Source organism: Stegostoma tigrinum, chromosome 13, assembly GCF_030684315.1.
Source record: "Stegostoma tigrinum isolate sSteTig4 chromosome 13, sSteTig4.hap1, whole genome shotgun sequence".
NCBI classification, from domain to species: Eukaryota; Metazoa; Chordata; class Chondrichthyes; order Orectolobiformes; family Stegostomatidae; genus Stegostoma; species Stegostoma tigrinum.
The window spans coordinates 11294617-11311429 of record NC_081366.1 but is presented as its reverse complement, the minus strand read 5'-3'; the positions used below and the strand labels follow the sequence as shown (position 1 = coordinate 11311429).

Below are 16813 nucleotides of genomic sequence, written 5' to 3'. Positions count from 1 at the left end.
TATCCATAGTTGTGGTTGGATTAGTGGAAGGGCTATCCTTTCTAGTCTTTGCATCACTGCCCCTGCTATGAGTTTGGAGATGGGTGATCCCGGGGTGTCCCATTGATTTGTTTTAGTTGAGAAGTCTTCCAAACTTCCCAAGTAATTGTGACTGTTCTTTGCAGTAACAATAGAAATTTCTTTCTCTTGTTGTACAAATAGTAAGGAATTCAAGCCCACTTTGTTTTTGATGACTCTTGGAATAGAAATGTAGCAATCAGGAGCAGGAATAGGCCTTTGAGCCTGCTTCACCATTCAATATGATCCTCTATCTCATTGGCATATTTCTCCCCATACCCCTGATCCCTCTAAAATTATATCCATCTCTTTCTTGAATGTGTTCAGGGACTTGGCCTCCACTGCCTTCTGAGATAGAAAATTTCACAAGTTAACAATCTTTTAAGTGAAGAAATATTTCCTCATCACAATTGTAAGTGGTTGATCGTGTCCCCTAAGACTGTGTCCCTGATTGTAGACTCCCCAGCCAGGGGAAACATTCTGTCCACATCTAAGTGATAACACAATGTGGAGCTGGAGGAACACAGCAGGCCAGGCAGCAACAGAGGGGCAGGAAAGCTGACTTTTTGGGTTGGGACCCTTCTTCAAAAATGGGGCCTGTTTCTGAAGACATGTCAACTTTCCTGTTCCTCCGACGCTTCCTGGCCTGCTGTGTTCCTCCAGCTTCTCGCTGTGTGTTATCTCTGACTCCAGCAACTGCAGTTCTTACTATCTCTCTACATCTAATCTGTCCAGCTCTGTTAGAATTTTATACATTTCAATCAAGATTTCAATCAAGTCTTCACTCATCCTTACAAACTCTATTGAATTCAAACCTGGCAGAACCATTGTCTCCTTGTAGGACAACCTGCCAACCAAAGTATCAGATTAGTTAACCTGTGCTGCATTCCCCTTACGGCAAATATGTCTTGCTTAGGTAAGGAGAACAAATCTGAATGCAAGTGGTGATGGTCTAGTGATGTTATTGCTAGACTACTTAGTCCAGAGACACAAGTAATGTTTTGGGAGATTCCAAAAACAGAGATTGCTGGAGAAATTCAGCAAGTCTGGCAGCATCTGGGGAGAAAAAACAGTTAGTGTTTTGAGCTCACTGACGCTTCTTCGGAGTATCTCACAAAAATCCTTCGAAAAAGGGTCGCTGGACTTGAAACATTAACTCTGCTTCCCTCTCCACAAGTGCTGACAGATCTGCTGAGTTTCTCTAGTATTTTCTGTTTCTGTGTGCGTCAGGTATCCGGCATCTGCAGTTCTTTGTTTTATTGTAACATTCTAGGGGACCAGGTTTGAATTCCATCATGGCAAGTGGGGGGAGTTTGAATTTAATAAAAATCTGAAATTAAGTGTTTAATGGTGACAGTGAAATCATTGTCAATTATCAGAAAACCTGTGTGGTTCACTGATGTCCTTTACCTTGCCTGGCCTACATGTGACTCCAGAGCCACAGTAATGTAATTGACTGTTAACCACGCTCTGGGAAATTAGGGATGCCTAATAAATGCTAGCCTAGTAGTAATGCCCACAACCAATGAATGAATTAAGAAAAACCCTAGTTGTGGTCTCACCAAGACTCTGTATAACCGCAGTAAGACACCCCTCCTTGTGAACTGAACTGCATTCGCAGTGAAGGCTAATATACTATTTGCTTCCTCGTTGCTTTCATCAACTTTAATTGACTGGCGTGCATGTACACCCATACTTCCAGATATGTCATCGTTTAAATAATACTGTCCTGCTTTTCACACCAAAGTGTGTAATTACAAATTTAACCACATTGTACTGTCTCTGCCATTGTTTGCCCACTTGCTCAGCTCATCTCAATCACCTTGAATTCTCTTTGCTGCCTCATAACTCTCATCGTTGACTAGTTTTGAGTCATCAGCAAATTTGGAGATAATGTATTCATTTCCCGCATTCAGGTCATTATTTGTTGTCAACTGTTGGGTTATAAGTCTTGATGTATAAACTCTGCTTTATATTATTGACAGTATCTTCACCTATTTTCTGGGTCGTTTGTTTTTTTGGTCCACAGTTTCAATTGTGATGGGAGTTCCAACCGTAAAGCGGGAGGTGCACAGTTACCTGACTGACACATTGAACTCGCTCATTTATGAACTGTCCCCAGAGGAAAAGCAAGACTGTGTGATTGTTGTACTCATTGCAGAGGTGAGTGAAAATGTACTGCTGGATTTATATTTGAGTTTTACGATTAACACCTTTTTCTCCTGCACTTCCTAGACAAAAATAAGCAGGCTCTTTGCATCCATCACATTGCACCTTCTCTTTGAAGTTCCTGATTAGGTCACCAATCAACTTCTCAAGATTTTGTTTTTAGTCAAATTTGGCTTATTTTGATTTTTAATCTAGTTTAAATGATCTAATTTGTTATGGGTTAAATACATACCTGTAGACCAAGCCTCGTTCTGTTGAAATGTCATTGTGCGGTTTCTCTCTCTCTCAATGTTCACTGACATTTGTTGCTTCACTCCAGCATTACTCTTTTCATGCTCATTTTTCATTATTTGTAGGAGCTTGTTTTTTTTTTGAAAGATTTCCTACGCAACCACAAAAACTATACTCTACTGCCTGTAAAGTGTGATAGGATGTCCCAGGATTGTGAAATTCGCTATCAAAATACAAGTCACTTTCATGAAGTTTGCTGTGATTTCACAAAAATTGAAAATGCAGGTCTAAGTAACAATTTATGGCTGATCATTCCATTTGCATCTCCTCCTCTTAGTTTCTCCCTCTTTGAAATCACTGAAACAAACTGGTTCAAGTGTGATTTGGAGATTTTAGACTCCAAAGCCCTTTGTGGATGTGTGTTGAAGACAGATTTGACATTTCTGTTCAAATTGCTGGGTAGCTGTCATGCCTCAGTAGGATAATTTTATGAAATCCTGGACTTGTTTTCTGCTTCAGTGTTTTCAACAGCATGTAAGGCTGTTCAACTCATGGATTAAGTCAACTAAGCAAGTGAAGGGCTTTCACCTTGGAATAGCCTTGAAAATTACCTATAGTAACTGGATTAAATGTGCTGTTGTGTTAAGTGGACACAGAAATTTTGAGTCGCAAATATTAAATATGGATTAGATTTCACAGTTGTTGGTGTTATAATAAAGAGATGGAAAAAGCAACATTTCAGTTGCAATATGAATCACAAATTCAATGACTTAAGTCACTAAAAGGTCAAAAGACCCTCTGAGACCAGATGTTTGAATCAGTAAGTTAATGTTTTTAAGGTCTGGTTAGAGTGGTTAACGTTGAAGGAGAAATGTGAATACCTAGTCATTTAACTAGTTGAAATATATCACAAGATTTAGTGCTTTAAGTAAAGCACAAAATTATTGTCAGTAGTACTAATTAAACAAAACAAATAGGATTAAGTTAATGCCATAGCATTAGCATTTGCTTTCTCCAAAAATTCTCTCATAAGTAACAACATCTTAACAAAAAAAACACTGGAAATCACAACAGGTCAGGTAGAATCTGCGGAGAGAGAACAAGTTTTGTTTAAGTGTAGGTGATTCTTCATCAGAGCTTTGGCAAAAGCATTGGCTTTAAAGTAGGCTGGGGTAAAAAGGTTTTCTTTTATGAGGTTAGGCATAATGGATTCCGGTGAATGAGGAATTTCCTACGATTTACTACTAACGAAGTCCGTGTAATAGAAAATGGGGCAAAGTGCAAAATAGGCTGCTAATTTGCTACAGTGATAATGGGAACTGCAGATGCTGGAGAATCCAAGATAATAAAATGTGAGGCTGGATCAACACAGCAGGCCCAGCAGCATCTCGGGAGCACAAAAGCTGATGTTTTGGGCCTAGACCCTTCATCAGAGAGGGGGATGGGGTGAGGGTTCTGGAATAAATAGGGAGAGAAGGGGAGGCGGACCGAAGATGGAGAGAAAAGAAGATAGGTGGAGAGGAGAGTATAGGTGGGGAGGTCGGGAGGGGATAGGTCAGTCCAGGGAAGACGGACAGGTCAAGGAGGTGGGATGAGGTTGGTAGGTAGGAGATGGAGGTGCGGCTTGGGGTGGGAGGAAGGGATAGGTGAGAGGAAGAACAGGTTAGGGAGGCAGAGACAGGTTGGACTGGTTTTGGGATGCAGTGGGTGGAGGGGACGAGCTGGGCTGGTTTTGGGATGCGTTGGGGGTAGGGGAGATTTTGAAGCTGGTGAAGTCCACATTGATACCATTGGGCTGCAGGGTTCCCAAGCGGAATATGAGTTGCTGTTCCTGCAACCTTCGGGTGGCATCATTGTGGCACTGCAGGAGGCCCATGATGGACATGTCATCTAAAGAATGGGAGGGGGAGTGGAAATGGTTTGCGACTGGGAGGTGCAGTTGTTTGTTGCGAACCGAGCAGAGGCGTTCAGCAAAGCGGTCCCCAAGCCTCCGCTTGGTTTCCCCAATGTAGAGGAAGCCACACCGGGTGCAGTGGATGCAGTATACCACATTGGCAGATGTGCAGGTGAACCTCTGCTTAATGTGGAATGTCATCTTGGGGCCTGGGATAGGGGTGAGGGAGGAGGTGTGGGGGCAAGTGTAGCATTTCCTGCGGTTGCAGGGGAAGGTGCCGGGTGTGGTGGGGTTGGAGGGCAGTGTGGAGCGAACAAAGGAGTCACTGAGAGAGTGGTCTCTCCGGAAAGCAGACAGGGGTGGGGATGGAAAAATGTCTTGGGTGGTGGGGTCGGATTGCAGATGGCCGAAGTGTCGGAGGATGATGCGTTGTATCCAGAGGTTGGTGGGGTGGTGTGTGAGAACGAGGGGGATTCTCTTTTGGCGGTTGTGGCGGGGGCAGAGTGTGAGGGATGTGTTGCGGGAAATACGGGAGACGTGGTCAAGGGCGTTCTCGATCACTGTGGGGGGAAAGTTGCGGTCCTTGAAGAACTTGGACATCTGGGATGTGCGGGAGTGGATTGTCTTGTCGTGGGAGCAGATGCGGCGGAGGCGGAGGAATTGGGAATAGGGGATGGAATTTTTGCAGGACGGTGGGTGGGTGGAGGTGTATTCTAGGTAGCTGTGGGAGTCGGTGGGCTTGAAATGGACATCAGTTACAAGCTGGCTGCCTGAGATGGAGACTGAGGGGTCCAGGAAGGTGAGGGATGTGCTGGAGATGGCCCAGGTGAACTCACCCCTATCCCAGGCCCCAAGATGACATTCCACATTAAGCAGAGGTTCACCTGCACATCTGCCAATGTGGTATACTGCATCCACTGCACCCGGTGTGGCTTCCTCTACATTGGGGAAACCAAGCGGAGGCTTGGGGACCGCTTTGCAGAACACCTCCGCTCAGTTCGCAACAAACAACTGCACCTCCCAGTCGCAAACCATTTCCACTCCTCCTCCCATTCTTTAGATGACATGTCCATCATGGGCCTCCTGCAGTGCCACAATGATGCCACCCGAAGGTTGCAGGAACAGCAACTCATATATTCCGCCTGGGAACCCTGCAGCCTAATGGCATCAATGTGGACTTCACCAGTTTCAAAATCTCCCCTTCCCCCACCGCATCCCAAAACCAGCCCAGTTCGTACCCTCCCCCCACTGCATCCCAAAACCAGTCCAACCTGTCTCTGCCTCCCTAACCTGTTCTTCCTCTCACCCATCCCTTCCTCCCACCCCAAGCCGCACCTCCATCTCCTACCTACCAACCTCATGCCACCTCCTTGACCTGTCCATCTTCCCTGGACTGACCTATCCCCTCCCTACCTCCCCACCTATACTCTCCTCTCCACCTATCTTCTTTTCTCTCCATCTTCGGTCCGCCTCCCCCTCTCTCCCTATTTATTCCAGAACCCTCACCCCATCCCCCTCTCTGATGAAGGGTCTAGGCCCGAAACGTCAGCTTTTGTGCTCCTGAGATGCTGCTGGGTCTGCTGTGTTCATCCAGCCTCACATTTTATTATCTGCTAATTTGCTACTTCCGGTTTTATGCTGCTGCCCAAGACTGGTCTATAGAATCATTAGACTCCTTACAGAGTGAGGAAAGAGGTTATTTGACCCATTGAGTCTGAGCCAACCCTCTGAAGAGCTTCTCACCCAGACCCAACACTCTCCCCTCCTACCCCATACCCTATCCCCATAACGCCAGCATTTACAATAGCTAATCTACCTACCCTGCACATCCTGGAACACTATAGGGAAATTTAGCATAGCCAATCCACCTAACCCACACGTCTTTGGGACATTGGGAGGAAACCAGAAGTCCCGGTGGAAATGCACACAGATGCGGGGAGAATGTGCAAACTCCACAGTCTCCCAAGGCTGGAATTGAACTAGGATCCCTGATGCTGTGAGGCCGCACTGCTAACCACCTGAATCACTGTGCCACCCAAAGATACCAGTCTTTGTTACCAGCAAATGAGGAAAAATATACAAATACAAAATTTTCAAAAGCAACAGGAGTTCATTTAGATTCAGATTAGAGCCTTTGTGAAACAATTGAAAGGGGTATGTGGGGGATTAAAGACTTCGGTAAATGCTGCTTTTGTTATATGAAGGTCATGCTTTAATTGATGCTTTTTGTTTGTTCTTGTCACTTAAAGTTCGCACACAACTATAAACACAACTCTGCAGGGTTACAGTCATTTACAGAATTGTTGGGTTGCTGCCATCATTAGAACTGTAGAGTCAGCCTTTCATACAGTTTACCTATAGTTTGCACAGAGGCACCTGCTACTGCAACAGAAGTCAGTAGGTTGTGGTGGGCTCTGGAGAGAATTAGAGAAAAAACATTGAGAGCAATAGTTGCAAAACAAGGCTTTACTCAAAGTTGTCACGGATAGTAGGAACTACCGATGCTGGAGAATCTGAGATAACACTGTGTGAAACTGCTTGGCCTGCTTTACTCAAAGCTGACTGTTAGTTTCAAAACATTTAGCTTTTTGCATTTGAAGCTGTAATTGAGATCCACACAGTGACTAACCTTGTCTTTTGTGTGTGCGTGTATGAAATGTTTCCTATTGTTAAAGTTAGATGATTTACGCAAACTGGTGTTTCAGGGGAGCACTGGAAAAGGACAGCAAGAATTGGTAGTACATGAGATGAATTTCTTGGCACAGGACTACTTCATGGGGGTCTATTGACTGAGAAGCAAGTTTCAGAATTTGGCAAGATGGTTTTGAGGACAGAGGATCGGGGATTTGAAGGAACACAGTTTTTGGGTTTGTGCGCCATGGAGAGGATATCTCTGGGCCAAAAACATGCAGAAATTTCTGAAGAGGAAATCCTTAGATTTTGTAAGACCTTGAACCATTTCACTGAATGTGGCAGTATTAGGGATTTGAGGGATACTGGTTTTTGGAGGGGAGTAACAGTTTGCTGCCTTATGTAGAAAGGATTGGTGTTATTATCTGAGCTGATGTTATTGCTAGACCAGACTGAAATCTGGCTTTGTGGTATCTTTCTTTTAATTTAACAAGGTAGTCTTTCACTGAAATACAAACATACAAAATTGCAGACTTGTTTTTAAACAATAAAAACAATATTGCATAAAAGAAAACATAAAATGGAATGAACTAAGCTGTTTATATGGAACGCTATTGATTTAAAAACACTCAGTTAAAAATACAATTCCTTCTATCCTGTTGCAACATTATAGTACTCAAATACCAGAGAGATTTTGCCTTTCTATAACACCTAATGATTTAACCATTTCTTACAGTTCCTGCCTTGATTTAGTCTCACAACTGAGTTTAGACTTTCTCAATTTCAAATAAGCCTTTGAGGATTCTAACCAAGTATATTGGTCCAGAACTTTCAAACTAAAATCTTTACACTGAGGTAACCTATTTCCTAACAGTTGTGAATTATCTCCTTTCTTCAGGAAAATCTGTTCCACACATTTAACTTCCACCAGGACCTCTTCAAAATGAAAAATAACAATTCTCAGGTCTTCTTAACAGAAAACAATCCTTACACTCACTGTTTACTCTGTCCAATGCAAACGAATTCCTGTTATTGTCCCTCTCATACTAGTTTTTTAAAAAATAAAATCATAGAGACAGAAATGCTGGGAAGTTAATCATTAAATTCCCTCATACACACACAGATCAACCCAAGTGCAATGTTTTCAATATAAAGCTCTGAAATAACTGACATTAAAATATATTCACAAATTGCATCAAACTAGAAGGAAAATCACAGGAAAAAGAGGATTTTTATTTGCTCTTTGTAGATCATTGTCTCTCCAGCCAACTGATCTCTTGTGCACTTGACTTCTCCTTCTCCTTCACAGCCACCTTCCTTTTTAGTTCTTGTCTGTGATTCTTTACTCTGAAATAGTTAAACGTGAAGTTGCTGTACCTGAATGGCTAAAGTATATTTAGCTCCCTGAATATGTATCCATACAAATAATGAACTCCGTATGTACATGTTCTGATTATCTGGATACAAGCCAGCCAGATACAAGTTTCAAATGTTCTCCTTTAAATGAACAATTAATGTGTTAGTGGATTTTTAGCTTCTCCAACCAGGGGATACTTCCTTGAATGAATGTTCGTTTGCTCATTGGTCAGGCCCATTTGTTTACAATCTCTTTAACCTAAGATCCATCCATTGAGCTTCAAAACATGACTGAATTTTCTAAGAAATAAATCTGACTTAAAAATAAGTCTCAAAACTCGTTAAAAATAAATCCACTCTCCATTAAATGATTTCGTTATTTCGTTTTTCTAACCATAAGTAAAGTTACCAGGATCACAGATGCTATGGGTCACAAGGGTGTGTTTGTCTGAGGAATTTATAGCATTTATAGTTTATAAATTATCTTAGGTATTTTAAATGTCATCTTTCAAACAAACAGAGTGTAAGTCCTTTTGAAGGTGGGCGTGTGTGCAAGTGTATGTGAGAGAGAGGTTCTTCCCCACCCCTCGCCCCAGTCCAAACCAACACTCCCACCACCAATGCCCACCTTTTTGGCCTGGGTCCCACATTAGTCTAGGTGCATTGCTGCCACCCCTCCTCGGGGAGGGCAGGACTACTATGTTTTGCAGATCAGACCAGTAGAGTATCTTTTAGACAGTTACGTGACATAATGGCATGTGACAAATACATACATAATTCTCTTTCAGAGCAAGAGAGTCATTCAGTTGCAGTTTTGTAATGGACAGTAACATCAGTCAGCACACATGTACAAGTTTGTGATATTATAGCAATGTAAATAATTTGTGTTAATACACTTTGTGATGATTCATATTATGTTATGATTTGGAAAGTTGGATTCTAAAGTAGACAGAACAGTATGTAACTTTAATTTATATTTCTATGTTGTGTGTGTTAAGAGGAGAAGGATGTGGTTTTAGTTTCATTTTGTTTTTAAGTTCTGTCAGTGATGAAGAGCTGCTTCTCATTCAGAACAGTAGTAGGAACCATTACACCAGAGCTGACAGCTGTTAATATTCAGAGATGATGGGAACTGCAGATGCTGGAGAATCTAAGATAACAAAGTGTGAAGCTGGATGAACACAGCAGGCCAAGCAGCATCTTAGGAGCACAAAAGCTGACATTTCGGGCCTAGATGAAGGGCCTAGGCCCGAAACGTCAGCTTTTGTGCTCCTAAGATGCTGCTTGGCCTGCCTTGTTCATCCAGCTTCACACCTGTTAATATTCAGCCACTTCTTGGTCTTGTTTAGGCAAAAAGCTAATGTTAGAGATTGACTTTGACTTTGACCTCGTGCATACAGAAAAGGGCCAGAATGTAGACGCATTTCGTAAAAGAAGGGTCAGCAGAACCTGAGACTGCCAAATTGGACCACTGTGTAACCATCCTGACCAGATTACTAAGCCCTAGTTTCATTCTGGCGTTCTGGCCTACATTCTTCCTGAGATGTGGTTTGCAGGACTCCAGATGGGACCTGACTAGAGCTTTATATAACTTTACTAGCAGCAGATCATGTAAAGTAATAAATCTCAGATTCTACCATCTGACTGGCTGAATTCATGAGTTTTATGTGGGACAATTTTCTATGCATTTAATTTAAACAGGACTTGTCTTTTTCTGAAGAAGAGTCTAGGCCTGAAACATCAGCCTTCCTGTTCTTCTGATGCTGCTTGGCCTGCTGTGTTCATCCAGCTCTACACCACCTTATCCCAGCCTTTTTTTTTCTTCCTTTTGGCTTTAAAATGACTTCACCTGTGATAACGAGCTTGGTTCGCTTTGGAGTCCTGGAGTCATACAGCACAGAAACAGATGTTCAACCAGTCCATGCTGAACATAATCTCAAACTTAACTAGCCCTGCTGCCTGCTGTGAGCCCACATCCCTCAACCTTTCCTAGTCATATATCCATCCAAATGACTTTCTGAAGTTGTAATTGTACCCATATCCACCGCGTCAGAAAAGTATTGGTGCTTCCAAGTTATCTACAAACAAGAAAGGGTCAATTTGAGAAGCTGTATAAAAAGAAACACAATTAGTCGTCCATGATTTGTCAGAGTTTGTTTGCCATTGTCATCATGGGAAGCTGATTGCTAATGCTGAAGTATAACCCTGTGGTGGGCAGCTGACACACAAACAAAAATGTCAATCAAAAAAAGTTTAGGAATGAAAACGGAAAATACTGGGGAAGCTGAGGTCTGGCACCATCTGTGGAGAAAGAAACAGTATATGTTTCAACATGACACTTAGTCAGAACTAGAAATTTAAGAGGAGCATGGAACAGATGCAGAACATGCCCAGAACAAAAGATGAAGGAAATGGAAATGATATAAAATAGATGTACATGATAAGTGAGAAAATGGGTCTACTCAACTGAGCTTATTTACAGACATAACAAAGTGTAAAGCCTCTGAAGAAAGGTCTAGGCCCAAAACATCAGCCTTCCTGCTCTTCTGATGCTACTTGGCCAGTTGTGTTCATCCAGCTCTACAACTCGTTATCTCAGATTCTCCAGCATCTGCAGTTCCTACTATCTCTGAGCATATTTACACCTATTTTACATCTCAATCATTCCTTTGTCACCATTAGTACTGCCTTTGTCTTTTGCTCTGGGCACTCTCACAATCTGTTCCATTTGCTCTTCCTCCACTTCTGTCAACAGCATACAGACCTACATTTCCCACCCCCTTACAGTTCTGAAGAGCCATATCTGATCTGAAATACTAACTCGGTTTTCTCAGAGATAGTAGGAACTGCCGATGCTGGAGAATCTGAGATAACAAGGTGTAGAGCTGGATGAACACAGCAGGCCAAGCAGTATCAGAGGAGCAGGAAGGCCGACGCTTCAGGCCTAGACCTTGCTTCAGAAAATGTTTTCTTTCTCACTCTTCCTCGCTGCGTTTCTCTCTCGTGGGAATAGGGGTTCGCGTTTCATCAGGGTGGGAGGTTCTATCAAGACAGGAGGCTGCACTGAGATGGGAGCAGGTGATGGAGGTGTGTGCAGGGGGCATGGGGGTTCCCATTCACTGCTGAGGGTGGCATGCCTATGCACTGCCTCCACTATATCTTCCTTGTCTGAAATGTGGGTGCTGTCCCCTGGGGCTCCCACAGTGCTGAAGGCCCTTTTGTACAACGGTAATGATTTCACTCTCTGAGTCTTGCTCTGGCAGTTTGAATGGTGGGTAGAGAGGGCTTTATTTATTTTACTGGTTTGGTGACAAGATCCCGATTGACCCTTGCAGATATTTACACTGCTCTGGAAGCTCGGCGGTGTTTCTTCGGACAGCGTCGCAATCCCGATCGCCGCTGCTGCAGCTGGTAGGCTTTCTGAACCTGGGCCTGAAACTGTCTCATGTTTCTGTGGTTTAATCGCCTACAGTGCCACTACTTCTGGAGTTGAAATTCATCCTTTCTAATTCCAACGTAGCATCCTCTTAATTTTCAATAAGCCTGAGGATCTCTGTCTACCTGTCCCCAGCTGCTTCTGAACTCCTCATGTGGTGCTAACTATTTCGTCTGCCTCACTTTCTGGACGTTTCTTGTAAAGTTAAGATATTGGTGGAGCTGTTTCATGCAACTAGCCATGGCTATGACTTTTAACTGCGTGAGGAGCACACTGCCCTAAACACTTATTAAATTCCACCCAGAATTCTGGTCCTTGGATTCCAGACACCATGCTAATTATCGCAAAATTTTACCCACTTGGGCCACTTCTTAGTTCAAGATGTTGCTAGGGTTTCCTTCCAATTCCTACCACTGGCCGTAGTGTGTAAGGGCTTGTGTCTAAAATCTACAGTTTGTGTGAGTTAAGATGGAAGCACCTTATTCTGCCCAATTTCTGGTTGGTTACCTTTTCCTTTTTGGTGGGGTCAGATTTACCAGAGTATCCTTTCAGGTACGTCTGAATCGGGCCCACCAATGTTGTAGAGTGATTACTTGCACCCTGACTAGCCATGACCAGTTTGAAGCAATCCTTTTAAATCGGTTGCATTATGTGGTGAGGTAGACAAAGTGGAAAAGATTGAGGGGAAGTTACAACACCAATTATTGAGCACTTTCTCAAGGAAAACAATACTTATCAGACTCTTCTATTGTACTTCAATTAAACTCTGTCAAACTGTTCAGAGGGGTCTTCAGTAAACAGTCTCAAATTTACACTAATATCTACTTCTGACACATGCTTCTGAGGACTCATTGCACACATCCACAGGTCCCTACTGCTATATTTGAACCATTTGTCTGAAAAGACAGGTAATACCTTTCATTAAGACTAGAACAGGCTGTTCCTTGGTCTTTCGGAATTGGATCCTGTTTCAGCATCTGCAGTCACTAATTGGGCTTCCCCTCTTCTCTTGAGCATACTCTGGTCTTTGCGTCATCTTACTGAGCTGGCCTTCTATGTCTGGTCAGTTTGATGCTCACCACGAGGTAAAACACCTGAAGGTGCTGAGATAGTAGCAACTGCAGATGCATGGAGATTCTGAAATAACAAGGTGTAGAGCTGGAAGAACACAGCAGGCCAAGCAGCATCAGAGGAGCAGGAAAGCTGACGTTTCAGGCCTAGAAGGGTCTAGGCCCGAAACGTCAGCTTTCCTGCTCCTCTGATGCTGCTTGGCCTGCTGTGTTCATCCAGCTCTACACCTTACTTTCTCTGAAGGTGCTATGTAGCTCGGCTGCCAGTGGAAGGTGCTCTCTGGCACCATTGAGAAAGGCAGAGAGAGCTGGTGTGCCAGATTTCCCCTTTTATCGCCCTCTTCATGCCTTTCTCAAAGATTCTGCGGCCGGTGTCCAGTGGGTGGGGCAGCAAGATTCAGTGAGGTGATTACTTTCCATATCTGGAGATTGCAGAACATGGTTTTCAACCTTCAACTGTTGAGTGTTGACGTTGTCATGTTATGCGTCTGGCCACCTATTGAACTAGGTCCACCAACTCTGTGTAACCTTCTTCTTACAAAGCCGGTACACTAGAAGAGTAAAGAATGGTTCATTCTGAACCAATGTGGCTGTTAGCACCTGGCCAGGCAGTTCTACACCTGTCTGATTTTGGCAGGAGGTTTGACCGCTGCATGACTACGCTCTGTTCCAGCTCTGCAGTCTTCAATTTTGCAAGAGCCCAGCTAGGTTTAAACTTGGCTTCCACATTTCGAGTTTTTAATCCATTGTCATGTGAAAACTTGAGAGACCTCAGTTTTGGAGGCAGTGGTGATGATGGCCTGTGGCTTTGTTGGGCCTGGAGTGTGGCATTGGTTAGGGGGCCAGAGCGGTGACTTTTACATCAGAGATCAAGCCCAATGCAGGAAGAGCGAGCCCAACATGGCAGTGTCAGAGGTTCCCAGCATCTGTGGGGGCAGTGAGAACAGGCAGCCAAAGGTCTTTTGGAGAGCAGGCCAAAGTGGAGGAGACAGCTCTTTCAGGGAGTGCAAGCTCAGCATGGCTGAGCAATTAAGAAAGACTGTTGAAATTTTAACTCTTATTTCTTTTTCTACTGTATACTAAGATGGACTACAATGCCTAACTTCTAAATTTGTGTCTTTTTTTTTAAGTATGTACCTAAGATTTTGTATGTAGGTACCTTCGTACCTAAGACAGCACCAGCAATGGCAACATTTTACTCTTTCCACAGTACTCACGTACTTCTGTATTGGAGTACATGTGACATTGAAATCTAATTCAAATTCTAAGCGCCAATATTTCTGTAACAATCCTAGAGGTCATGAGTCACCAGACCACAGGTGTGTTTTCTTTAATAAGAATAGGAAAAGTGGGTCATGATGAGTACTTATTTCACAAAGTTAAAAAAACTAATTTTTTTGGATGGTTTTAATATAAAATGTTCAAGTTTGCATTTTCTCGGTCAAATAAACGAGAGTGCAGGTACTTCTATCCTGGATGAATGAATTAGCTTCCGAAGAATGATTGGTCGAACAGGATGCAATAAAACACAAGTGTTTATAAGGAAGGAAGGTGATCTGATTGAGACACAGCAGACCCTGAGGGGACTATCCCAAGTGGTTGCTGAGAAGATGTTCTGCCTTATCGGAGAACCTAGAACCAGTGGACACTGTTTAAAACCTAGAATGTCTCATTTAAGATTGAGATGAGTTTTATTTCCTTGAGACTTGTTTGTGTTGGAATTCCTCATTAGATATTGTGGCCTAGTAGCTATTCAAAACTAAGTTAGTTTTTGATCGATAAGAGGGTCAAATGTTAAAGAGGGCAGACAGCAAAGTGGAGTTGAGGTAACAGTCAGATCATCCATCGTCTTATTCAGTAGCTCAGATGGCTTGGGGTGAGCAGTGCAATCTTCTAATTCTCACGTTTTAATGGGTTGGAAGAGCAGAAGTGCCTCACCATGACACTTTTCCCACTCTATCCCCCCCTCGCCCAATGCCTACCCACACACCCCTTTCATGAATAAACATGAAACCTTTCAAGGGTGCCTTTGCTTTTAATCTGAATTGTTACTGATGAACAGTCACTGAAAAGTTTGGATGTTGGTTTACATTGTGACTTAATGTTTGTTTTGTAGTGTGGACAAAGTCCACGTAAAGTGTAAGAACTTAGTTGCCTGTTTCATTTAATGAAAAAGTAATGTAGCAGACGTTTGGTCTGTTCACACACAGGAGACATTTCACCTTTTGCACCAACGCAAAGATGAAATGCTTATAAACTAAAGGCTGATATTGTGCTGAACGATAGCATGAAAAACTTAAGTTAGGATGAAATTCTCCACTGTTTTTGTCCGTGCTGTTGCTTTAAAAAAAACTTTAGATTAAATCACTGAACAATCTGTAATAATTCCATATGGAATATCTATGTAATAAAAGTTTTACACGTAGTGGATAAGCAAATGATTGAGACCCTATTTACGTTTTTAAAAATAGCTTTTGGTTTGTTGCTGTGAACTGAGAGTTGAGAGCCGAAGGTAACCTGCGGGCTCTGAGCTTGTGTTAGAATTTTAAAAAAAGGTATCTGTTAATCAACCCATACCCAGCAGTTAATTTCAGGTTGATTCTTATTCAAAGAATGCTGTATAGATGTTTCAGTTCTGGAGAGGCATCATACTCAAACAGATGACATATGTTAAATGGGGCCTCAGACAGACAACCAATCTAAAAAGAGAAACTGAAGTTTGACCTTTTAGCTGTGTTTAAGTCAGAAGGATTTTGCTATCACAGCTATAGGATGGCGATTTGATTGCTCCTTGGTTGTCCTCTCATTATCAATTTATTGCAAGTTGAGAAAGTAGAATCTCAGTTATAAGAATTAATTGAATATTCCTCGGAGCCTACTGGAAGCTATCAGCATGCACTGTCTCTTCCGAAACTAAGCACTATACAATCCCAGATAACAAAGTGTGTAGCTGGATGAACACAGCAGGCCAAGCAGCATCTCAGGAGCACAAAAGCTAACGTTTCGGGCCTAGACCCTTCATCAGAGAGCTCTCTGAAGAAGGGTCTAGGCCTGAAATGTCAGCTTTTGTGCTCCTGAGATGCTGCTTGGCCTGCTGTGTTCATCCAGCTACACACTTTGTTATCTGGGATTCTGCAGCTCCCATTATCTCTGATCACAGCTATACAATCCCATTTACTTATAATGTTATAGATCATGGAGTCTGCTTAAATAACTTGGCCAGTTATATTTTTCCCCTCTTTCTATTTATGCCTTATCTCTGGTTGTTTGTCTGCGAAATTGGGGGCTAGAATCAAAAAATAGGTTTAAATCCTAGACATTAATTAGATTGCCTTGTGTTTTAGCTTTGGTCTGTTAGAGCTACTGTATTAATAAATTGTTAAATCTTTTGTTTAAACTTAACCCAGTGTCTGGTATCAATTATTAAAGAAATCTGGTATTGATTGTTCAAAAAGTCTGGTTAAGAATCATTGGGATTAATTTTGAGGGTCATTGAATAATTTCCTTTTACTGTGTTGTGAATTCAGGGATAGGAAATCTGATTTGACTTGGCTGCCAGCATATAATGTTATAATCCACTGTAATCAGAATAACAGCATGTGTATTTGACAACAGATGAAGATTGCTTTATTTAATTTTTAGGGATCAAGAAGTATTTGTACAAAAATCTCTTTTTTTGGTGTTGACTTTAATACTTCAACTTAATCCTTTAATATTTATGTGGTTATGGGGGAAGATCAAGTGGATGATAGAGTCCATGATAATTTAGTGTGTAGTTGTTGGACAAATGGGCTTTTGTCCTTCCATATTTATCATGCTCTAATCTAATAGGAAAATACAAAATTAACTGGTAAAGTCAAGAAATTAAATGATCATGGAGTGTGACTGAGGTGAGAATTGTTGTACTGATACAAGAAGAAAACCAACTCAAAATGTTGCAGTGTCATTGGATTAACTCTGCAAAACCAA

At 42.4% G+C, this 16813-nt stretch overlaps 1 protein-coding gene across 3 annotated transcripts in view; it reads left to right on the top strand.

Moving 5' to 3' along the window:
• mgat4b (alpha-1,3-mannosyl-glycoprotein 4-beta-N-acetylglucosaminyltransferase B) overlaps positions 1-16813 on the top strand; it is a 233648-nt gene that overhangs the window by 141732 nt on the left and 75103 nt on the right. For all 3 annotated transcript variants that reach the window (XM_048543637.2, XM_048543635.2, XM_048543636.2), the window contains exon 4: positions 2087-2220. In XM_048543637.2, coding sequence (XP_048399594.1) covers positions 2087-2220 — 134 coding nt within the window. The remainder of the gene's footprint in view (positions 1-2086; positions 2221-16813) is intronic.